This window comes from Gymnogyps californianus, chromosome 10 (assembly GCF_018139145.2).
Source record: "Gymnogyps californianus isolate 813 chromosome 10, ASM1813914v2, whole genome shotgun sequence".
Lineage (NCBI taxonomy): Eukaryota > Metazoa > Chordata > Aves > Accipitriformes > Cathartidae > Gymnogyps > Gymnogyps californianus.
In genome coordinates this window covers 28285992-28310777 of record NC_059480.1, presented here as the reverse complement: position 1 = coordinate 28310777, position 24786 = coordinate 28285992, and the positions used below count along the sequence as shown (strand labels likewise).

At 52.8% G+C, this 24786-nt stretch overlaps 1 protein-coding gene across 1 annotated transcript in view; it reads left to right on the top strand.

The window, feature by feature from the left end:
- The window catches only part of KCNAB1 (potassium voltage-gated channel subfamily A regulatory beta subunit 1), a 74362-nt gene that overhangs the window by 24956 nt on the left and 24620 nt on the right, over nt 1-24786 (top strand). Inside the window, 1 exon segment of the mRNA XM_050902452.1 lies at nt 22444-22487. Within this exon segment, the coding sequence (XP_050758409.1) occupies nt 22444-22487 (44 nt within the window).

Below are 24786 nucleotides of genomic sequence, written 5' to 3'. Positions count from 1 at the left end.
ATGTTCAGCACAGCCCTGACGGCTTCCCTGGCTTTGGCTACCCGAGACCTGGGGAATTGCATCAGGAATAGTATCTCGTTGGTGACAAGGCTGATGTTTTATCTTTATGACTAATCCCTGTTTCTGCTCCCAAATCTCTCCATATCTAGAGCTGATTTCTCCCCCAAGAGAAGCAGCGAAGGGGAATTTGGAGGAGAGCTGACTAAACCTCCAGGCTCAGCTGTGATGCTGCTGAAATGAGATAACCTTTAGTTAGGGAAGACGCCTACCAGCGGCGATGGAGCTGATATTTCGTGTTCATCTCTGGGGCTGGTTCCTCAGTCCGAGGGAAATCCAGCGCCCAGAGAAGCCAAAGGCTTTTCCCAACGGCTGCAGCAATAATCTTGTAAAGTCCTCAGCCCCCTTACATTTGAAGCTGAAGTCCTTCCCAATGCATTTTCTGCTTGAATCAGGTCCCTGGTGCTAAGCTATACAGTGTGCGCTGCTTAAAATTACTAAGCGCTAGCGAAGCTGCCCCTTGTTTTACGCTAAAAATACTGACACCCGCTCCCCCCTTAGACCCCAAGCGATGCTGCCGCCCCCCTGGCAGGGCTGCCCCGCAGCTCCCGCACCGCTCCCGGGATGCTTCCCGACCCCGGCGCTGCCTCCCCCGGCTGCCAGGCGCTCCTGATGCCCGTGGGATTATGTAAAAGGGAGAGACAGCGACTACGCCTGTGACAGGGGTGGGGGCGGGAGAGGAGCCAGCTCGGGGGCTTTTCATCGAACGACATGTTTCTGGATGCGTTCCAGCTCGGAGACCGAACTGGAATATAAAAGACAAAGTTTACGGGCATAAATATGTTTGTCGGGGAACATCTGCAAATATTAGGACTCAGGTGCATTCCTGCGGCGTTCGTGTCGAGCGAACCTCTGCTTTGCACTTGCTAAATCTCGTTTTGTATCCTCCCTGTGGGACTGTGGCATCAGCCGGACGGGACGTCCCCAGACATCACCTCTGCTGTCACTGCCGGGGACAGCCTCAGCCGCCTCCGCTGTGCAGAAGGGAAACAGGGAGAGGGGCTGTTCCCTTTTATCCTTTGTAATGCTCCAGTTCAGTCCCGCGGGTGAGCCTGCCCAGAGGCTCGGGGAGAATATTTGGGATCACTTCAAGTCTTTCCTTGAAAATGATGTAGTTGCAGCGCTTGGCTTGGAAAATTGCAATCTGCCGCACCGCTGCTGAAAACAAAGGACGTATTTTTGCATCCCTCCGATGCGCAGCATGGGAGGAGGGCTGGCAGGCTGGGTCTTCACCTGCTTTGGACCATCAGAAGGTCACAGCCTGGGTTCTTCTCCCTCCTGTTTGCCCTATTTTTTTTAAGTTTATTGACAGCCCAATTCAAGCTGTCAATAAAGACCCACAAGTAAAGTGGGTCCAGCCCTGACCCTGGTGCGCGGGGCTATTTGGGATGTGCCACGGCTACTACAGAGAACAACTTCTCAAACTGAGACTTGTACCAGCCTTCCCATGCTCGTACTGGCAGCCTTGCCATCACGCATGCAGCAGGGCAAAGCCTTGCCCCAGAGCATCCCGGCTCCCCACGAGCCTGGTCCATGCTCCGTGGCAGGGAGCTCAGCCGTGTGGGGCTCAGGGCTCAGCTCCAGCTCCAGCCGCTGTGCTGCCGATTCGGGGCCATCAGCAGTTCAAAAATAGCCCTTTATGAGAGCTCTGCCCACGCAGGGGCACGAGGGACCCAGTTTACAAAGCTCATCTATCTGTTTGTGTTCATAAATAATTGATGGCAGCAGCTTTGACCATTAACTCCAGTGCGAGCCTTAACAAAAAATTTTTAACTGCAAAGGCAAGCTGGTGGAGTTAATAGTCCGTGCTCACCCTGCAGCCGGCGCGGAGCCTGGGGCGAGGTGCGGAGAGGCTGGGCACCGTCCCTCGGAGGGGAAACCCTTCCCTCCCGCCCGACGTGGGATGCCCAGCCCCGTCTCACGAGCCGCTCATGGCCACCATGCCCATGCCACCGCAACGCTGGGGCTCCTGCCTGCGCTGTGGAGGTCTCTGAGGATGGGTGTTAGTAATGGCTAGCAGAGCTGTAAAGGAGGCAGCGGTAATTACAGCCCGTGCGGAGAGGTCAGCCTGCAAACCTCGTCCCTGCTCGCTCAGGTCTGCAAGGGGACATGCCCTGCTGCTGCAGGCACCGGGGGGGAAATGGTGTTTGTTGCAGTCACTGAGCACTGGGCATGCAAGGATTGCACGTCGCATTTTGCAAGGTCTGGAGCAGCTTTAGCAACCAAAGACCTTTCCTGGCCACCCGGGAGGTGCCGAGCTCTCCACGGAGCCGGTGCTGCAGTGCTCAGCCATCCGCTCAGCACCAGCTGCTGCTCTGGAGGGCAAAGCACCCGTGTGAACCCGAATGTGCACAAAGGGTCTGGAGGAGACCAAGCTGGCCAGACACACGGCGCTGCTGCCTGTCTGCTCCCTTCTCCTGGAGCAACGGGTACATCTCGAAATTGTGGGTGCCTGCCCTTACAGCGAGCCCAGTGCAGGGTGACCTGATCAATCCTTTTCTTACTCGGGATTTTTTCTGGCTCGCTGCCTGGGTGCCGCTGCTTGCCAGGCTGCAGGCTGCGGGACCGTCCGGCATCGCCGGTGGCACCGAGGCAGTGCCCTGGCCAAATTCCAGCGGAGGTCATCACATCCCGCCGGCTAAAAATTCATCAGCAGTTTGAAGGCGTTTTTCTTCACTGTGTGCCTGAAATTGTGGGTTATTGTCGAAGTGCATTAATAAAGAACTGCTAATGCATTGCATCGCAGCGGTGGGTGTGTTTCTCCGATGGCTCCGGTGGGATGTCTCTCTTCCCTCTCCTGGAAAGGCGGCCGCGGGCTTGACTTAGCCAGGGTCAGAGCAGCGCTCCATTGGCTCTGCACACCAATTACAGACATTAAAAGGCACAATAAAAATACTACAGCACAAAGAATTCCTCATCCCACTTTTCTGCCTCAATAAATATCCGCTGGCAAACATAATTAAGGTATATAACAAGTATAAAACTCTAAATCCTATGGTTAACTCAAACCTTTTCGGTGTTGTGGGCTGGCAGGTCCCAGCCCAGAGGGGAGCGATGCTCTGGAGCGCCTTCCCTCCCAGGGTCATCAGGGTAGGGAGAAGAGCAAACCTGCTCCTGGAAAACATCCCGCAGCCGTTCCCCCTCCCTGGAGAGGTCCTGGGCACAGCTGCTGAGTGCTTGCAGAGGCGGAGGAACCGCTGCCTGGGGGGGACGGAGCCCTGCAAAGACCCAGAGCCACGTCTGAGACGTGCGATTACCATCAGGAAAATGACTTTCGCCTCCCTGATCGCCGGCGGTTTCTTCCACTCCCTTGAGCATTCCCCGGGTGACCCGTGGGCTAGAAGCAAGAATTGCAATGCTTTAATTAAAGCGCAAATTTCTTATGTAGAAGCGTGCTATTATTAACGCTAGAACTGCATTGTAAAGCACACTTTGTATGCAGGTCCCATGCAACATGCCTGGCTGTACAGCCGGTGTAAGTGTGGGCTCACGGGAGTCAAAAGCAAACTTCCAACCTGCCAGGTTTGGAAAAACACACAGGTCGGTTTGGGCTGCAAGACTAGTTTGGAAACAGAAGATAAAGCTCTTATGCTTTTCGAGGGGTGTAAGCGAAAGCAGGTATTTCTTTGCAGTATTTCAGGACTTGTGTCTTCTTTTTCCTCGCATCATACTACAAGCATTAACCGTAATAACTACCTCATATATTTAGGAATCTATGATTTATTTAAGTCTTGCTGCAATTATGAGTAGTTTTAAGCACTCACATGCAAATGGCAAAATTATTTTGATATGAAATTACATATTATTTTGGTAGCTCTCCACATCAGGTTGTTTTTTATGGCTCATCATCTGATCTTCATTTTATTTCTGTAAATTAAGACTAATCCAGTGAACAGGATTGATTTACAGTGAATTCACAATGGTTTTTCCCCCAGGACTGTAGCTTATAATGGCTACAAAGAAGGCAGGAATAACTCAAAGAAGGAGAAAAAGGAACCGGTTGAGTAAACAAAAACTGCTGATTTGTGCTGCTCTCAAATTCCTAATGGCTCTCCGGAGTTTGTAGCTGCTAAGTAAGGCTGTGGGTTCGGTGTGGTCTGGATTTTTCTCATCTCATTACATTGATGCAAAAGCCATGTTTAACATCGCGATGTTAAAACCAACAGTTTACTGTGCAAACTCTAAAAATATGGTAGTGCATGGAGTTTGTCAAAGGTGTACTCACTCCCTGGCTTTCATGGCTTCAGTAAACCAAGACTTTGCAGATGCCTGGGCTGAGTGTAAGCACTGAAAACGTATCTCCTCTTCCAGGTTTCAGATGATAGAGCAAAGTCGTCTTTTTTTTTTTTTGAAGTAGACTACAAGGATGGTGCCAGCCCGGCTGAGCAGAGGCCAGGGTGGCTGCTTCCCGGCTCTCCCCGCGTGGCTTTGCCGCCAGAGGAGCGATGGCCAGCCCTGCGGTGTCTGCAGGCTCTGCCCCCATCTCCGCTCCCCCGGGCACAGCGAAGGGCTTTCTTCTGCTCAGGGTTTCTCCTTCTCCCCTCTCTCTCCCAGAGACCCAACCAGGCCAAAAAGCTCCGACATGCACTTTAGTTAATTGAAAAATGGATTTTTAGTGTTATTTCCAAGTGTTCTAATATTCTTCGTAAAAATGTTTCTAATTTATTAGGGACTTTGGAAACATCTGTCCACCATCTTAATTATATTTCCTCAAGTGAGGTCTCGCTCAGGGACAAATACGCAACCGGTTGGAGTGGCGCTGGCTCGTGTGTTAGTGCAGAGGGGGGACTGTTACACAGAGGACGGTGTCACCATTTGACATCTCCTCTGCCCAGCTATGCCGTGATGGTTGCCACTTCCCCGGCGAGCGTGGCATGCAAACTGTTTCTCATCCCCCCAGCGCGGTGTCCTGGACCCCACGGAGCAAGGTCTGGGGATGCCGGATTGCCTGTCCCGGCATCTGTGTCCCACTGGGGACAGGAACGCTGTCCTGCCATGCTGGTGGCACTGGGAGGGCATGGCAACAAGCCAGGGCTTGGTCTGCCGTCGATTCCCGCCCCCCATTTTAATCCCAAGAGAGAGCGATGAGCTAAGGAGAACAAGATTGAATTCAAGGACAAATGGTGTTTTAAAGAGCAGGCTTTTCATGCGGGGTTTGTTAAGCAGAAGCAAAACGATGATATTTTAAGGAAGCTTTTAAATAATGCAATCGTATCCTGGTGATGAGCTGCACAGCCTCTCGAAGCTCGCCAGCGGCTGAGCCATGCAGGGCACAGGGCAGCGGTGCAAGGGCACGGGAGCCGCCTGGGCAGCTGTCCCTGTCACCAGTGGGTGGCTGTCCCCGTCACTGGTGGGTGGCTGTCCCAGCACTGCTGCTCCCTGTGCCACCCGGACCCGGGGCCCGCTCTCCCGGGGCAGTGGCGGCTGGTGGCTGTCCCCCTGGCACGAGGCAGCGTGGGGCAGCTCCCTGGCTCGCGGCGGTGGCTGAAGCAGGTTCCTGACCGACCGGCTGCTAAATCTCACCCTGCTCCGCTCTGCTCGTCCCGAACCATTCCCCGCAGCGTGATACTTTCCATTTAAAATCTGCATGACAGCGTTAATCTAATGCTTAAATGGATGGAAGAAAAGATGTAATGCAGAAACACTGATAATTTAATTACTTGTGAAGCACACAGTTTAAGATATTTAAAATGTATTATTTTAGCATGGCTGCTTTGGCAAAATCCAATTTGAATTTTGAGCACGCTTATTTTTATTTTAGACTACCATTATAAACCGCCCTCTGTAAAACATGTTTGTTAAGAAATTAATTCTCAGCAAGCAAAAGAAAACGCTCTGCATGAGACTTGGTGTGAGCCCAGAGGTTGAAGCTGGGGTGACGTTTTCCCTGCTGCAAGTCAGTGGACATCTCCCCTTCGCCTGGGGTTCAGCGTGTGCTGAGCACTGTGGCGGGAGAGGGACGGCTTCATGGAGCTGTTTCTACGGCTCCTGCTCTAGAGAAACTTCCCTGCATTTCAGTATTTGGAAAATATCCAACAAGCCAAGGTCTGGTGGCACTCAGTGGTGGGTAGATACCTGATGTAAAATCAGTGGATGGTTTGGATGGATCTTGCTAATGCACAGAGGGATTTGGCTGCTGTGTCCTGTCCCTTATCCCAGCCCTGTTCTTCGGGGTGGTCCGGGCGATGCTTCCCATCACTCTGCGGGAGTGAGAGCAGTGTTTGGTGGGAGCCTCTGGAGGGGTTCGAAGGTGTTTGCTCCTGAACAAACCCGGTTTAGAAGCTGATCAGAAGCCGCTCTCTATCTGTGTCCTCCACTGTTGTGCTCACTGCGTATGCCTCCGGAGGAGGCAGAGAGGATGAAGGAATACAGCAGCCCCCGTGAGAGCATGGTGGCCCTGGGCGTGTAGGAGAGATCGCAGCTTTTTGGGGCAGGCTGTGCCCTGTCTGCTGTGTGCTGGGGTCACTCCGGGTGGCTGGTGGGACACACAGCACTGCCGTCCCGCAGCGATGCCCTCCCACTACTCCCCAGCGAGTCGCTGCCACAGCAGCATCCCCTGCGGGAGATGCAGCATCGTCCCTTTGGCAAACCGAGACTTGCTCCTCACGGTATCTGAATGTATTAGAAATGTTTCTCAAACTATTTTTGTAGCACTATAAAAGCTCCCGGCAGGCGGGTGGGAGTGAGGAGCAGTGCCTGGTGTCCGAGATGCCTTGCCCAGGGTGGCCGGGTGCTCGGTCAGGGCTCTGCAGGCACCACGCTAAAGAGTTTCGGGAGCTATTTTCTGGCAAAGCTCTGCTCGGAGAACAAACAGAAATAATCAATGGGACACAGGGCTTGAGAAGCAGGAGAAGCAGTAAGCTTATTGAAAAATATGGTCCTGAAGCTCCTGGAGGCCCTTTGTACGTGGCACCCCAACGAGGTCCTGGTGCCTTGCCTCTGGCAGCTCCCAAAGAGAAAAGCTAGCGCGTGTTTGATGCCTGGTTTTTGCTTACATGCCTAGCGTGCAAGAGTGGTGTGAGAGTCTATTGCAGGGCCTGCCGGCGGGTTGAATGCAGCTGGCTGCAAGGCGTCCGGAGAACCTCAGATTCAATAAATGAGATGGCCGCCTTGCACGGGGAGGGCACGAGAGAGGTGATAGCGGGGCTGAGGCTGTTAGGATTGCCGGTGCGTACGCCCAGCTTGCACGTTGCTCGTGAAGGGGTTGTGTAAGTCATCACAAAAAATGTGCCCTGGATGTAAACAAGCTGCTTTAGAAATATTTTGGGTATGGAGCTGTAAAACTTTCATGGCATACCTATATTTTCCTGTTGGCATTACATTTGCCAGAAAAAACAAGGACTGCCTGGTCACAGCTTCAGGTGCACCGGCTGCGAAACTGTGCTGCAACTGATTTCAGAAGTACTTAAAATCTGCCAAAAATGTCCTTTCTCTCTGAAAGGGTAAAAGTCCTGCACAGTAATTAAAACAAAAATTCAGTTATTTTTCACAGTGGTCTCCTTGCCTCAGCCTGCTTATTTTTAGAATGGTTCATGCAAATAGCTTTTACCTAAGTATTTATGCAAGGATAAATTGCCCCTCCAAAGCGAAAGGCTCCCCTTCCCGGGCTGACCCTGCTGCGGATGCTCCCGGCTGCAGACGGGGCAGAGCTGCTTACGGCTGCACTGAGCGCCCAGCGTTGCTCCAGGGCTGCTCAGATTCCTTCCCGTTCGTTAGTCTTGTGATTTTGTCAAAATTAGCCTCTCCTGCCTGTGGAGAAAATACGTGTTTTCCAGTTTCAGCTTATTCAATCACGTCAGCTTAATGACTAATACTTTCCAAGGTGGGTCAAGGGAAGGGGAAGGAAAAACCAATGACAGGCTTTTACATTTTTTATTTTGCCTCTTTCAGTCTGAAGTAGCATCAAAATGAGAGAAAATGGTATCTGTTATTTACAACCCTATGGGACGTATTGACTAGTGACAGTATAGTCAGCGCCCTGCACACAGGTATGATTTGCTTACTGATTTCCTACCTGTATAAAGTGGAATCGATGTGGTCAGTGTAACAGGGTCAGGCACGTGTTCCGGGTTTGCCAGGTCTTTGTCCAGCTCTCCGAGATCTGTAGCACTGCGGGGCTGGGTACCACTGAAGGGTGATGGGGAAGCTGTGGATTAGCCCATGCATAGGTGTGATGGAGAGCTCCCTGGTCCTCCCTTATTTCTGGAAATGACTTGATTCATTCAAATCCTTTAGGAACAACTTTTTTTTTTTTTTTTTTACAAGGATAACATAATTCCCTCAGGCATTTGAAATTCTGCACTCTAAAAGCATCACTGCCGAATGACAAATATTTTTTCTTCTCCTCTCTGTCATCCTCGGGTCCAAGGGCTGACGAAACGCGGTGGGTGCAGGAGAGCCGTGGGCTGCGCATCATTCCAGGATGCGATTGCTGGAATCGGGGCCCCCTCAGCGGAATTATTCCCCTGGGAACGGCAGTGCCAGCGCTGCCCCCGCTCCGGCATCCCCACCCCACGCTCCCCGCCGGGGCAGCTCTGGGAATAGAGATGCGCAGCTGCTGCCGTCGCAGCAAACTCTCCGCAACCATTTCTGTTCTGGCTGCGGGCGAGAGGCCACCCGGGCAGCGTGTGTCCCTGGGGGGCCAGCTGCACCCCAGGGTGGCAAGCGGCTTCACTCCGGTGCTGGCACCCAGTCGCCCGGCAGACTGTCAAGCTCCCCGGGCTCACCGGGAGCTTGGGCAGGAGGGAGGGAGTGGGCAGGAGCGTCGCATGCGGGAGCCTCATTCATGGCACGGATCCCACGCGGGGAGGCTGAGCACGCCGGCACGTCTGCCAGAGCCACGCGCGGCAGCCCCTGCGCTTGGCTGCGGCCCATCTATTTTGCCTTATCTACATTTTAATGCGTCATCTGCAACTTTTCGGAGGATGCAGCCAAAAAAAATTCTGGGGAATTTCAGCTGAAGCGACCACCTACACACCCGGTGGCCCTACGAGTACGGGAGATGAGTTGGAAAGCGTGAGGAGAGCCAAGAAACGGGGGCCAGATGCCATTTAGGCACCTGCTTGTCCCCTCGCGCCGTCCGCCCCTGGGCTGGCTGCCCCTTCTGCCGCCGAGCTGGGGTTTCCATTGCCTGGGACCCACCTCCTGGCTTTGCTGCTGTTGTTTTTCAGCCGATCAATACTGTCATGTTTTACCTCTACAGCTATTCCACTAGTAGCAGGGGTTTTTTTCCTATTTTGTATCGTTGACCTAATACTTAACATCACTGCTGCAGCAGTGGGGATAGTCACCAACTCCCCGTTCTACTGTGGCAGGGAGCGCAGGGCAGGGTGGCCTTTCAACTCGTATTAAGGTGAAGCAATTTCCATTTAGAAACGGGGAATATTTCTGAGGGACAAGCAGGAAGGTAGTTTGTATTAGAGTAAGGAAAGATACTCGGTAGGACTTTGGTTAAAAATCCCCATTCTTGCTTTCCAAGGACTAAGGTTTTAAAACCCATCCTGTAATAAACCATTTTCTAGGTAGAATGCGGTGCTGACTTGACAGGCGGTTGAAAGCATCAACAGAAAGCAGCGAAAGGGGCTGGGGAGGCACTGCGCCGATTTTTGTAGCATTACCCAAGACGAAGTGGAGTACAGTGATTTGTACCTGCCCGTAACCAAAGCTTGCCCAGGATGTGCAGGTGTCCCAGCCGCACACAGACCTCCCTCACTTTGTTATCTCTGCACATGTGGATGGGTTCAAAATACATAAAACAGTGGAAAGCCGGGATTCTGCATCACTGCAATTGCTGCTAATATAGGCGGTAATTTAGTGGAAACTGCTGTGCGTGTTGTGAAGTGTTTTATTCGCAAAATGGGAGACAGAAACCATTATTTTTCTTTCTTCTCACCCACACCACTTAGAGACAACCTCCTGCCATCGGAGCTTGCTAGAGGGGCAGCTACTGATTGTCTAAAATCTGCAGGTCTTTTTGAGCTGATGAAGCAAAATGAAATCCAACTTTAAAAGCAGGAAGCCACTCAAGTTAATTAAAGAAGAGAATTAACACCTCCGTGTTGCCTCGCCCTCGGTTCACAGCAAGACTAAGCCACACGGAGGGCTGTCGCAGCCCGATGAATCGTGAAAAGTAGCATTTACATGGCTCTGAGGTGTTAGGAGGAGCTGAGCATCTTCCCCTGGGGAGGCAGGGAGCTCGGGAGCCCGAGCAGATGCTGACAGGTCACCCTAGAAACTTGTGAGGAGACATGGAGATGGTGGGTTTTCCCAGAGCACTCAGAAATATGGAGTGCCTTTGCTCAGCCCGAGCTGTGACGTATCCACGCTGCTCTCTGGTTCGGCATTGCCAGGCTAAGGAGATGTTTGTGTGTGTGTCTTGGGAGTTCAGGGGAGCAAAAGCCCTGCAGATGTGGTCGGTGCTGGAAGGGTAGGTCTCTCCAACGTCACAGCTCTGGGAGCATCCGAGAGAAATGTCACCCAAAACTTCCAACAGTTTTGCACCAGGAAGCTCGGGAAAGGCTCGGTGATGGTGGAGAGGAGAGCTCGACCGGGCGGGAGAGGGATGGCCCCTCTCCTGCCTGTCCCTTCCCCACTCTGCCACGTCGTGCTGGTTTACACAGGGCACCCCGTGTCCTGGGGACCCCACACACATTCTGCTGGTGTGAGGGGCAGCTTCTTCCCCACGGGGCAGGGATGGGGGGTCCCACCCCGCCTTGCTGGGTACAAGCGGGGAAATTTGGGGAGCCACAACTGCCCCTTGTTGCCCATTTTAATGCAGGCACCAGGGACGGGGTCGGGGTCTGCAATTGGCACCAGCTCGCTTTGCTCAGGGGGTGCAGGGTGGCTCTCACTGGCATTTGAGGGGGGAGAGAAGCAGGGTGTGATAAGGAGGGTTCATCATCATGGGAAGCAGCCGAACCGGTGAGGGTTTCGTACGGTACGAAGCAAGCAGAAGCACTAAGGCTAAGCACGGCTCCGAAGCCCGGGATTACACTTTGTTGTTCCCCACTCTGCAGGTCACAGGCAAAGGACGTCAGATGTGCTGCAGCGGGAGAGGGCAATTGGAAAGGGTCTCTACTTTTGTCAGGTTTTTGTTGTTACTTGAAACAGCCTCTTTTTTTCAGGGAACAAATTACATATTTTATTCATTTTCTGTGCAGAAAGGAACAGTTCTGGAGCACTAATGGGGATGTTTCTAAGCAACGTTGTTTTCCCACCGCCAGCTTCAGGAACAGTGACTTTTTTTTTTTTACATTTTTGTAGCAATAAGCCAAACTATCTGCAGTTTATATGCAGGAAAACCGTGTCATGGTCTCCCCAATTTTGCTTCATCAGATGGGTGGGGGGCTGTATCACCGCCCTGGGGCTCTCCCCACAGCCATGAGGGTGCGTGCAGGCGTGCGAGGAGGGCTGCGCCGTGCTCGGGGTGCCCCAACCCCTCCTTTCTGTAGCAGAGATGGAGGACGTCCATGAAGACACCTGCGTGCAGGTCTCTGCACCTGAAGATGCCGATGCCTCTCCCAGGGGCTGGCTTTGTGCCCTTCCCGATTCCTCCTGCTCCGTTCAAAGCCCCTCTCTCCCCTCCTGCCTCCTTCCCTCCATCTATTGCTCTCTGCATGTTTTTCGCATGCCGGAATACTTAGAAATGCCTGGGGAGTGCCGGGTTTTGCCTCCCCCGCACGCTTCCCTGATGCCAAGGCTGTCGGCGTGGCCGTGGGCACCGCGGCGTGGGCACCGGGAGCCGCAGTGCCCCGCACGGGGGGCGAGCGATCCCCCCACGGACCCGGGACCCCCCACCCACCGGCACCTCCCTCCCTGGCAGCCCCCGAGGTCTTGTGAAAAGGGGTCCTGGGGGTCATCTGCCACTGGGGCTGCTTCGGTAGGACCGACCCATGCAGGATCCATCCCCTTGGTTTTGCATTTCTGGTAGAGGTTGGCTTCTGTGGGCAAAACCACCAACACAGGGCAATTAAACTGGGGTTGGAACAAGCAAAAACCAGCATTATCTGGTTTCTGTAGAGCTCTTCTAAGCCTGATGATTCTTCTGTGGGTGTGGAGTCGAAAATGTTTTAGTCATTGTATGTGTTATTGCAGAGATTTTATTTAAAACTTATGTTTTTCCTTAGAAAAACCTCTCACTCTTTCTCTCTCTCATTCCTGATAGATAGATAGACAGATAGATAGATAGATAGATAGACAGACAGATAGACAGATAGAAGGATGGATAGACAGAAGGATGGATAGACAGATGGATAGACAGATAGAAGGATGGATAGACAGAAGGATGGATAGACAGATAGATGGATAGACAGAAGGATGGATAGACAGACAGATGGATGGATAGACAGACAGATAGATGGATAGATAGACAGATGGATAGACAGACAGATAGGGTGGTTATCCTGATCCCATTGTACAGATGGGACTATTGGAAGTAGATAAGCTTAAAGCAGGGTTTGCTCAGCACACCTCAGACTGAGGCAAAGCTGCTTGGCAGCTTCGGCTTCCAAGCAGCCAGACCGTCACTTACTGCTTTAAAATCTTAAACTTTTTGGTTTTAGCCTCCACCAAACACAGGGCTGTTTTGGAGATCTTTCCAGGCTGGCTGGATGCAGGGCAAGGGGGAACTGTCAGCACCCACACCTGATCCAGGCTGGAATCCTGGCTGGGATCAGCTTTAGCTTCGCTAAAGCATGATGCAGCAGGTAAGCTCAGCCTGGTGTCAGTTTACCCGGTACGTGGAGGCAGATGGTTTTGGATTGAACAGGAGCCACGTCCCCTTCTGCAAACCAACCGCGACCCGGTGGGGTTATGGAGGCAGAGGCCGATGCAGGTTCAGATACCTGACGGTGCGGCAGCCCTGCAGCCCTGCCTGGCACCGGGGAGTGAAGATTTGGGCTGATTTAGGTGTGTGTTAATGGAAGCGACCAAACCCAAACTCTCCCAGCTCTGAACAATGAAGGGCAGCAGCGAAACAAATCTCCTACCTGGATAACCAGGATGTATTTTCTTGTAATTGCTTTGTCCCTTAACGATAGGAGGAACCACTTGTGGGTTAATGAGTTGATTAAGCAGCATAGGTAGCTCAGACCGTAAATCCCTGCCGGGAGGGTGGTGGGTGCTGGCTCGGCTGGCTGTGCCCTCATGCAGGGGGCTTGTGATGCTCCTCAAGCAGCTGCTGCTGCTGCTCTTCCAGCTGTGTGCGATGGGAAGCATCTGGTACCCGGGTGATGCTGTGGTGGGGCTGGAAGATTAATGGTGAAGGTTGTCTTAAAGAAGGGAATTACTCTTCCCCACTGCTTGTTGAAGTGCAAGGGGAAATGGGTTTGCTTTACACCAGGGCTGGGCGCTGGGGGTAGGTGCTCTCTCCTGTTGGGGTAGCTGGGGAGCTGGGTCTGTGGGGTTTTGGGGTCCCCCCTTGCTGGATGTTCTGGAGGGATGGGGAAAGCACTTGCCAATGGTGACTGAAGGGTGCTCAGCACTGCAGGGGCACGGGGACCGAGCTTGGTGGCTGCTCGTGGCTCCTTGTAGCCCAGCGTTACGGCTGCCTTCAGTGCTGCAGCATTTGCTGCCATTGATGGGCTCTCTTACCGATTCCCCTACACTAGAATTAATTAAAAGTGAATAATTACAATCGCTTTCTGCCCTGTGCCACAGGAGACAAATACCATTCCTGCCATATGGCATGGGCTGCTTTGTAGACACGTTTTCTCCCCTGCCTTCTCCCCCTTTTCTTTTAATTAAAGAGACTGTCAGCTCTGAAATCCCCCAGACCCGACCGGGTGCTGGTGTGCCACGCCACTGCCCGCACGGTGCCGCTGGCAGACCCGGCCGTGGCCCACGGCGATGCTTTGCTGCTGGGGATGGGAGCCCTGCCAGCAGTGTGGGAGGACGTGGGTGTCTCTGTGCATGGTTTTGGGGGGCCCCTCTACCCCAATGCCTGTGGGAGGTACCCGGCACCCATCCAAACGTGGGGCTTCAAATGCAGGAGCTGAGTTAGGCACTTCATTAAAGCCCCGTCCTGCAGCCGCCTGGGTGCACGGAGCCTGGCCTGGCGTGGGTTCAGCTACTGCCCAGCCTGGGGGAGACCGAAGTGCTCGGCCACGAAACAGGGACCTTCCCCTGTGCTGACACCCAGGTGCCTCGCTGGAGGGGTGCAAGGTCTGGGGGTGTCACGAGGGGTGCAAGGCCATGCTGTTATGTGCTGCCTCATCAGGGGCTAGTCATAAAAATGTCACCGTGGTGGAGTTTTTTTACCAAATCCTCGCTCTGGATACCTTCTACTAGAGCCAAGCCTCATCCTCCCCAGGGCCCCATGACCCCGCTGCTCTCTGGCTTTCCTCTCGTTTCTCGTGGCTCCCGGGGATCCCTGTGCCCGCTCCTCCTGGGAGCAATCTGCTCCAGGCTCATCCCACCCACCCCCTGCTCACCTCCCTCCTAACACTCGCCTCTGCCCCAAGCCTGACAGCAGGACTTTGCTGCAAGGGCAGCCGGCTCAGCCTTGCGATGCTGCCTGCAACCCGCCTCAGAAAAGCAGGCAGGAGGGCACGGGGCAGGGCTGCGCAGGCTTGCGCAGGTCTCGCTGCCTGCAAGATATATATATCTATATGTATATATATAAATTATATATTCCTTTTGGTCTTGTTCAGCTCTGACTGCACTGTCAGCACTTACCCTTCCGAGGAAACAATTAAACTAAAAGTTACCGTAAAAGCCATTAAGGAGGCACCGGGTGAGCGCAAGAGGCAAAATGAGGATGGGGGAATTTTGCAGGTCTTTCACAATCCTCGCTGCTGTCCCATGTTAAAGGAGGTTTAGGCGGGAGCTAGGCTGGGCACCGCTGGGTTAAGGCAAGGACTGTGTGCTTCTCATCTACATGCAATTTCACTTGAAAAGGTTTCCTCAGCTTGGTGAGGCAAGCCCCTAACGACCACGGGATTATAATTGGCCGCCCCCCACTTACCCTGTCAATTAATTGGGACAGCAGCAGCACAGGGAGAGACAGGGTTTTTTCAGCAAGAAATGGTTTAGTGTCACTTGAAAAGCTGGCTTAAGCAGAGGAGATCTGGACGAGGCTTGCAAATAGCTCTTCCAGAGAAAAGGCTTTCCTAACGGTGTAATGGAGTGGAATTGAGGAAGTAAAATTGGTTTAACAAATAAATTTGGTTAAATACTGCAGAAACTTCCTATATGCAGAATTATGTTGACAAAGAAAGAATTTTTAAATCATTTCTAGTGATACCCATGCATGCCCTGGGGTGCTGCCGCCGCATGGGGCGGTTAGGAAGATTGCAGGGTAGCTTGAATAAGGCTTTTAAAAGCAAAACTGGCAACTAGGGGAAAACTTTCCAACCGACTTGCAAGTCTCCTTCCTTCGTCATTAGAAGAATGATTTCAGACTTGCAGGTAGCCAGCAATGCTCTAGAATATTATTCCCATCAAATATCCTTCCTGAGAAGGAGGTAAATGGGTTTAGAATTGCTGCACAGTGAAATTATTCTCACTTTTCATTGCCAAATATTCATCTCAATTTTAAACCTTGGGTTCTTGTCTTTTTTAACTGAAATTAACGTTTCAGACACGATCTAATCTTCCTACATGGCCACATTACAAGGAAAAATCCCCTGGGAATGGATTTCACCTTCCTTTGCTCCTGAGACTCTTGAAAAACTGTAATATTTCCCCTGCCTTTTTAGTGTCAGGCTTTATCCCAGATGCCTCTCGTTGCTCTCATTGCCCCTCTGTATTTCTGCAGAATGCTTTAGTCCTCTTTTTTCCCTTTGTGTCACTTTTTGACTGCCTGATGCTGAACCAAAGAGCTCTTGAAGTCAAAAGTTGCTGCCTTGGTCTTTCTTGTGCCTGTCAAACCCTGGCTCCTCAGACGTGTAACAACCTCTTCTCACCCATCGTTCAAATCTGATACATCTCTCTATCTAGTATTTTCCTTGGTTTTGCCCATAACTTTGCTCACAGCAAAGTGGCTAACAAGCAAAATGCCTTTTTCCCCCCCCGAGCTGTGGGGACCTGAAGGCTTTTGCAGCCCGAGCGTGTACGCAGGGCTGGATCCAGGCTGTGCTCACGGCGGCTGGTCTCCACGTCCCCGCACGGACTGGTGTCAGCACGTGAGCACCCATCTCACGGAGCCGCTTTTTCTAGCAAAGCAAGAAAAATTCAGCATCACAGCAGGTCCAGAACCAAAGTATCTTTTCTGAGTATAATTTTTTCCGTGTGTAAAACCTAAGCTGTGTGATGGGGTTTTGGTCGTGTTTTTTCTCTCCATTTATAAATGAGCAGCTGTGGTGGGACACAGGGAGCCACGCTTGGTCCCCAGCCGGCGCTGGAGCCGCCGATAAGGAGTAGTGTGTCTGCTGGGAACAAGGGAGATAGGAATTAGTCACAGAAGCGAATCTGAGAGCGCTTTTGTGCCCTTGAGTCACAGGGACCTGATAACTGCTGCCCAGGCAGAGGCTCTGCTCTTTGCTGCAGGCTGGGAAGAGGCACAAGCAGTTGAGCAAAGATTTTTCCAGGTCTCTGTGCGGCTGAAATAACCCTTCACTTGCAGACCTGATCCCTGCTCAGCTGGGGTGCTGCCTGCCAGACCACCGGCCAAAAAACCCGAGCTCAAAATCCCTACAACGCTGGGGACTGTGGCTCTGAGCCTGAGGATGACGGAGGAGGATGAGGAAGGAGCAGGCACAGATGTGGTGTACATGCAGCTCTCTCCACCAGCCAAGAGGAAAACGAGAACTTGCTTTTCTTGGTGAAGACCTGCCAAGTGGCAGAGGGATTGGTAACCAGCCCTGCGGCTGTGCCGCCTGGTTGGGTCCTGCTGCTCGAGTCGCTCCTTTCCAGCGGGAAGGTGCCATTCCCTGCCGTCCGCAGGCTCCCGGCCCCAGCAGGCGCTGGGCTAACGCCTCCTTCCCAGCCTTTTCCCGCCAGGACCGTTCACACGTGCTGCCCGGTTGTTCGCGTGGTGTTGGCTGGCATTTAGCAGCAGCAGCCGCTCCTGGAGGCTGCCGGTACACAGATGCTGCCGCGGATGCCGGTGTCTCAGAGCGGCGCTGCCCGTCAAACACTGCCAAGAACCCGTGCTTCCTCGGGAAATGGATGTGCCCTCTGCTTGGAAAAGCCTAGTCAAGGGAAATGTCATCCCTCCCCGCACGCTGTTTTGGTACCTCGGTGTATTTTTAACAACATCCCTGAGTTGCAAGCTGTGTTTTCAATGAATCAGGCATTCATCTCCCGCGCTCGTTAAGCCAGCGCAATCTGGCGAAGCCGCCGGTGCTGCGGGGACGGTTGTGTTAGCTCAAACTCCCGGCTGCGCAGGGAAAATGTCACCTTCGGTTTACGCCAGGAAAGAGCAGCTATGTTAAATCAGCGTGCAAGGCTGGGCTCTCGGGGGCTTTGCATCCCCACATCTTCTGCTGTCCCCTGCCCTGTTCGATCCCAGGCACCGGGACAGGGCAACACCGCCGTGGTATGCTCGCCTGCCCCAATCCTGCTCCCTGGAGAAGGAAACTGGAAAGATTTAAAGTTAAACTTAAAATGCATCTTTCTTAGAGCTAGAAACAGTATGGTGTGTCCCTTCCCTTCACAAAATAAGTTAGCACCCTAAGGCCTTCGATGTGATGAGCGTGGCTATCAATGTCCTTTATTAAGGGTTTCAGTGACCCGGGTGCTTTCAGTGAGGTTTGCACGGCTCCTGCCGTGGGCACTGAGCGGGGCTGCCCGATGCCCCCGCCACAAAACCGCATCCTTTGCACAGCGGGGGCTGCCCCTGCTCCCCTGCGCCTTTCCCCATCCCATTCTCTTGGGAGGCTTCTCCAGCGGCCAGGCTTGGCTGCCTTTGGGCAGCACGCCGTAGCATGCAGTAGTGTTTGGCTTTAGGCTTTGGTTTTAAAAGAATTCAGGGGCGAGCTGTTGAATACCTTCGGGTCTTGCTTGCGGTGCAAGTTTGGGATAAAACGAAGCTGGTTTCAGATTGGCAACTAGAAGCCGTCTGGAAGGTGCCACGGCAGGCTGCAGGGACACGGTCCTGGAGGAGGCTGTGCCAAGCTGCACGGCTGCAGGTCGCCCAGGCAGCCGGGTACAGCAGCAGATAAAACTCTTGGTGCTTCTCTGCGCATGGCGGGGTTGGGCAGTGATTTGTGGGGAGCGGTGCAATTGCTCCAGTTCTGCAAAGTGCAAGGGAAGCTGAATATCAGTGAGAGGAGAAGCAAGATAGCTGTGCTAATGGGGGGGGGAAGCGTGTGTAAGAGAGCTGATTTTTAATCAGCTGCTTCTAGGTTAGGCAGAGCGATCCTGAGAGACTGGAGGCTCCTGCAATGTCCTTTTTAATGGCTACTTCATCCCTCAGCAGCTCTGACTTCCAATTCGAAGAGGTTTTTTTTTCCCTCCTGAAAGAGTGATTAAATAGCGTCAGCATAAACCCCCGGGAGCGGTGGTGGTGCCAGGTATCTGGGAGGCGGGCTGGGCTGCCCGCTCCGGGCAGGAAAGGTCGGGGCTCAGAGATGGAATGACACGCTCAGGACTTTGTTTAATGGCAGCGAATAGCACTGCCGGCGCTGGCTGCGGTGCAAGCGGGATGTCGGATACCACCGCTCGCGGATGCTCATGGCTGTCCATGGGGGAACGCCGTCTCCTCCCCTCCTGGCATTAGCAAATGCTGAATAAAGGTGGACGACCAGGGCCAGAACGCCGATGCACTGACTGATAATTGCTAACAAAAACGTGCACGAAGGCACCGTCTTCCCCTTTCCTCCTGGAGCCAAGTGCTGCCGGTGGGACGTGGCTTTGCCCGACCACCGCGTCCCGTGCAGCAAAGCCCTGAGGGCGTGCAGAGAGCCTCGCTGGATCCGGCCCGAGCGGGGCGGTGGGTGAGACGGGCCTTGGGTTGCGGGGGCAATGGCCTCTGTACAGCACTGGCCAGGTGCTTCAGCATCCCCCAGGGAAAGCATGCCAAGTGTCAGCTCGGCAGCAGCTGAGTGCCAATTCATGCAATTATTTTGTATAAAAAGATAGTTTCTGGCCTTGAAAATACTGCTGAGAGCTTCCACCACCGGCCCAGGAAAACCCCAGCTGTCCATGATCGCTCAGGAGGGCAATGGCAGACCCCCCCTTTCCCAGCTGATCCCCCCCATCCCACGCCATCCCTCCGGAGCCCTCGCACCCTGTGCACGGGGGTCTTCCCTGCGGAAAGAAACTGCAGCCCTTCGGTGGTACTCTGCCCCGGTACCGGCGGGCACAGGCACTCCAGCAGCTTTGCCCAGGGAGGATGCTCAGCCCGTGCACGGCCAGAGCAGCCGATGCCGACGGGGCACCTCGGGCTTCCTCAGAGTCAGGGTTTGCTCGCCTTGCCATCCCAATTGCTATCCCGGCCACCGCTGCCAGTGCAGCCGTCCTCGGCAGTTTGCGTGGGCTGCTGCCGGTTCAGCTCTGGGGACTGAGCTGGCTAATTGTCTCAGACTTGGGAATCAGTGCAACGGAAGCACAAAGCGCTTTTACTGTCCAGTTACTTAGAAACCGACCATTGATTTTACTTGGCAATTTTGCAGCTTCCAGGCATGTGTCTGTGTGTAGATATATGTCTGTGTGTAATATATCTACACATACACCTGGAAGCTGCAAAACAGATACAAATGTATACATACATATATTTTTGTTTGGTGGTTTTGGGTTTTTTTTTTGTTGTTCCATTTTTTAGGGGGGTAGAGGAGAACCAGGTCTCAAGAACTGTTGCTCTTTCAGACAGACTACTGCTCTGCCGTAGGACCAGTAACCAAATCAGTGGCTGTGTGCTTTTAAGCAGCACGAGGTCCACACTGGGAGGCGAGCCATCCCGAGCGGGCCGAGTTTTTAGCTGGTTTTGCAGTTCCATGTGTTGGTGTGGCCACTTTGCCTTCAGGCTGCCCGCCCGTTAATTAGAGCGTGCAGTTGAGTGAAGTGCTCGCAGGCAAAGGGAGGGCTGGTAACAGTGGGAGTAGCTGGGGGCTGTGACCTGGCGATGCTCTCCGGGCTGGACCGCGGGCTGAAGTGACCTCCTCCCGAGCAGCTTCTGAGCTCATTTTGCAAGAGGGATCTTGCACTGCAAAGACTTGGCATTTTCAGTGTCGGCTGTTGACTATAGACATAAAATTTTCCAAGCACCCCGGTCACACGTACGCTAAGTAAATGGCAAAGACAGCTTTGGAAATTCAAACACAGTATTTCTGTCCAGATTCGTTAGTGGACCAGACTCGGCAAAGAGCTGGTTATCGCTCTCCTGAGCAAAGCCTGGCTCCTCTCTGTGTGTGTGCTTTACCCCCCAGGTCCCCAGCGTGCAGAGGGACAAGCCCTGACGGGGCTTTGTGGCACGGGGGGACAGGGGACCTGCAGGGAAGGAGGACAGGACAGCCAGCCGGTACCTGGGCTGAGATCCTGAGACAGACCCCGCTGCTGGGGGGACCGGTGTACCCTATAAATGCATGCAAACACCACAGGGTTTCACTCACACTATATGTATATGTGTGTATATATATGCATTTATATATGCGTACATATAAAGGGTATATGTATGTGTGTATATATTTGTATCCATGTAGAGAGAGGGGTGCAGCTCCACGGCCAAGCTGTGCCCTCACAGCCGTGTGCCTGTGCAGAGACAGAGCCGGACTTCGAAAGGCAAAGAATAGCTTGGTGAGAACCAGGACGTAAAAAAACTCTCCTACAAAATAAGCGTAAACTGTTTGGAAAGGCATGGTAGCACCTGACTTCTCCAAAGAGCACTATGCAGCGGGTGGGCTGTCTCCAGAAGTAGCCTGGAAATCCCAATCCCGTGAGCCCGGGCTCCCCTTTCCTGCCAGAAGTGTTGCAGCTCTGTCCGGAGCACGCAGGCAGCTGCCGGGTATTTGCCTTTGAACTTTTTAAGAGTGATACTTTGTGCTGGTGAGCAGGGGAGGATTGGCGTCAGTTGTGCTATTCTGTGCATGGATGGGTTTTGTTACGCAGGGGTCCAGCTGTGCTTTCGCTCAAAAAAATAATAAAAAAAAGAGAAAAAAAAGAATTAAAAATAGAAAAGAAAAAAAAATCAGGTCAGTGCTGTGAGCCTGGCGGGCCTGTGGTGCTGGAAATGCGGCTCCAGCTTTTCAAATAGCTACTCGAGGACAAATTCCTGTCTCTCCCAAAATTTTAAATTCCTTTCAGCAGCGCTCAATTTTTGGGTACAGCAGCGGTGTTGGGGGGCCGTGGGGACGGGTGGGAGAGTGGGTGCTCCTGCCCCAAGGGCTGCCTGCTGCAGTCAGGCTGACCTCCCCGGGGATGCCTTCGGTCGCTCTCCAACGTGGGAAATCGTGCCACACGAGTGAATACCTGAAATGGCCACAAAATCAAGCGTGTAAAAAAGAGCTGAAAGAGCAGGGCACGACCTGCGCTAATGTTGGGTGTTTTGGCCGACCCCTTTCGCTGTCCCCTGCCCGTGGGTGAGCAGGACTTTCTTTTGTTTTTATTTGGCTTTAAATAATTCATCAGGAGCAGCAAAAAGTGCAGTGACTGTTTGCGGCGCTCTGCAGTGGAAGGTAGATAGATGGTCCCTAAATTATACCTTTATCTGGCAAAAAAATTGCACAGATCCACTGTAACATAAAGGTTAAAGCAGGAGGGTATAATTAAAAGGGTATTTTGTACTGCAGCGATACGTTTAAGTTAGGGTAGGGGTTTAATGTATGGCACATTTCATGGCCTCGGGGCTAATTATGTTGTCTCCAGCCCGGCTCTGGGAGGTGGGGAGAAGGGTAATAACTTCATCTCGCCGATGTTGAAAAGCAGCCGGTGTTAGGGATCAAGGCGGTGCCTCCCCTCGGGCTGGGACATCGCGGGGTGTTTCGTTCAGGGGGAATCCACAAGCTTGGGAGCCCCAGTGGGAACCGGACCGGGGCTCTGCTGTGATGGATGCGAATGTTTTTGACAAGTGTGAGGGTGCATAAAAAAACCCGCGAAGCTGAATAAGGCGAATGCTTTAATCAGTGTTACTACGATGAATGCTAACCGATGTTGATAAGCAAAAGGAAATTCTTCGTGGGACCCCTAACCACATCAGGTGTGAGTTACATCTGAATGTATCTGGGTTTATTCCCAGCCCCATGCCTGCTCCCCCACCTCACCCCGTGAGCGCTCAGAGCTTCTCCCACAGCCTAGTGAGGCAAAGGATGATGGCAGCGCATCCACCCTGCTCCAAACCGGGCAGCCGGCATCCCAGCGGAGGGAGAGTCTGCCCCTTTCAGAGGAAAACGGATGATTTGGACAAAAGCAGGGATGTGTCTGCCCTGGCCGCTCATTTCCCATGGGGTCATTGAAGTTGTGTGTCCCTTCAGGACTTAACAATATTTTCTAATTATTTTCTTTTCCTTCTAGAAACCTTGGAAAATCCGGACTGAGAGTCTCGTGCCTGGGGCTGGGTGAGTAACCTCCGCGGCCGCCGCACTTACTGCAGCCACACACTGCCCTGGAGCAGCGGTAGCTGCTCTTGTATTTCAGTAAAAAAAATGTGCTCTCAGAGCCCCAGCCTGCGCTCAGGCTTGCAGATGGCTCGTGGCAGAAGCCCTTACGTGTGTTAATAACAGCTCTGTGCATCAGCCGAGGCGCGTGCCCACGGCGTGAGGTGACGCTTTCCACCCATAGCGCTCGAGTGGAACTGTACGAGGGTTTATGGCATAAAATCCTTCTAATATGACCCGATCCCCGTGAGTGACAGCCCACAGAGACCACATCTGAGATGTCTGTGAATGCCCCAAGGGCGTTAAGTGTCAGAGCTCCAGCCTTGGGGGACAGCAATCTGCCTGGGCTCTGGGCAGATTTTTATTTTATTTTATCCAGTGTGTGCACCTTGGTTTTTTTCTGTTCCATACTGATTTGAAAGCTAAAGAATGTCTTACCAATATTTTATCTTATCAATATTTTATCAACAAGAGCATCTATAAGCACTGTGGCATATACGTGCGGGCCCCGCAGGTCCTATAGTGATGCTGCGGTTCCTGCAGGCTTCGATACGCTGCTGCTGGCCTTCAGTAGCCCGGTAAGTGCGTGTGCGATGGACGGAGCAGCTCCGGATGGCTTTACTCATGCGAGTAATTTCTTTGATGGCAGTTGAACTGCTCATGTGAAGAATGCTTAAAAGTACATATATATATATATATACACACACATATTAAAAAAACCCCTAAACGCTGTAGAAAGGAGGCGGCCGTTTTTCTTGCTGCAAGCACCTTCCCGTGGTGCAAGGCTGGGACATCAGGAGCGTGAAGGCCCCAGGGACGTGCACAGACTCCCCAGGGATGGATGCCTAGCTCTGCTGGGGCCTCTCCAGCCCTGTGTTAAAGGGGGGTCCTTGTTCCCCCGGGGGTCAGAGGTGCCGGCACGGGGAGGTGGAGGCACCGGCATGTCTTTAGGAAAGCGGTTGGGTGTGCTGGGCTCCCGTGCTGCTGCCTCAGGGGCGAGTGGGTGAAGGCAGGAGCGGGCAAGGACCTGGACTCTGCCTGCGTTTGGTGCCTGCTGTGGCTACGGGCATCCCCTTCCAGCTCCCTGCTCCATCCCCAGCTGCTGCCGGTTGTGCTCACGGGCAGGTGCCCGAGGGGTTACCTCATTTTCTCCAGCACGCTTTGAGATTTGGTTATTTTAAAATAGAGTGAAATGTGAAAGTCACCCTGTATCACAAGTCATATAAATAAGGCCTATTCCGCCAAGAAGAGCTCTTCTGGTTAAAATAGATTCAGGCTTTGAAAGGAGTTGTCTTCTTATCTGTGCAGAGATTTTATTTATCATCCTTACAGTTTCACGAAGAGCTAATGTTGTCGCGGTGGAGAAAAGCTATGGGAAGGAAGTAGCAGCAGGAAAAAATGTTTTGCAGAGCTTTTCTTTAATTTCAAGCATGTGGAACTGCAGCAGCATCTAAATATATTGAGCCTTTGTGAGCACAGCTGCACGGGATAAGTGGGGGCTGAGGAGGGAGCAAGTGGCTGCTCTGGGCAAGGGCAGAGCTGGGGGAGAGCTGCTGGGCATCAGCTCGGAGCTGAGCATCTCAGCCTGGTCCAGGAGCAGTGAGCCCTACAGCCCTTGCTGTGTGCGTGGGAGGAGAGGAGAGGAGAGGAGAGGAGAGGAGAGGAGAAGCGGAAAGCCTGAAGTTCAGTTGCCTCCTTCTCTTGAATGTACAGGTATTTCTTCTGCGGCACAGCTCATCCTCCCCTCCCACCGCAGATCCTTCAGGTGTCTGCTTCGAGTGCCGGCTTATATGACTTTTCTAAATAGCTTCTCTTTCGTAGTTCCCTAAAAGATAAATGTGTTTCCCTAAACTCTCTGCAGCATGAACACCTAATTTAAGGTTTACTAAAGTTTCTGAAGGCTCAGCAATCTTCCTTAAAAGCCTTCCAAAATCTCAGCAAGGTGGGAGTGTGCTTCATCCTGTAGCATGAAAAAGTAAGTGGAGGAAAATGTGAAGTGGGACAGAAATCAAAGGCAGGCAGTGCTAAGGCAATGCGTACCCTTTAATTACGTCCTGCTTCTCACAGCTCACACTCTCTAATTAATTCATTTGCTGGGTGCTGCTTGCAGTGTGAGAAGTGTTGAGTGAGCATACGAGGTCAGGCGTGTTAGCAGCGTGTTTCACAAGCAAAGACATTTGGGAAGGGTTGCTGTGACGGTGGCTGAGCATCGCTCCCGGGTCGCGGAGCCTCCCACCAGAGCCGGGACCGCTCTGCCGGG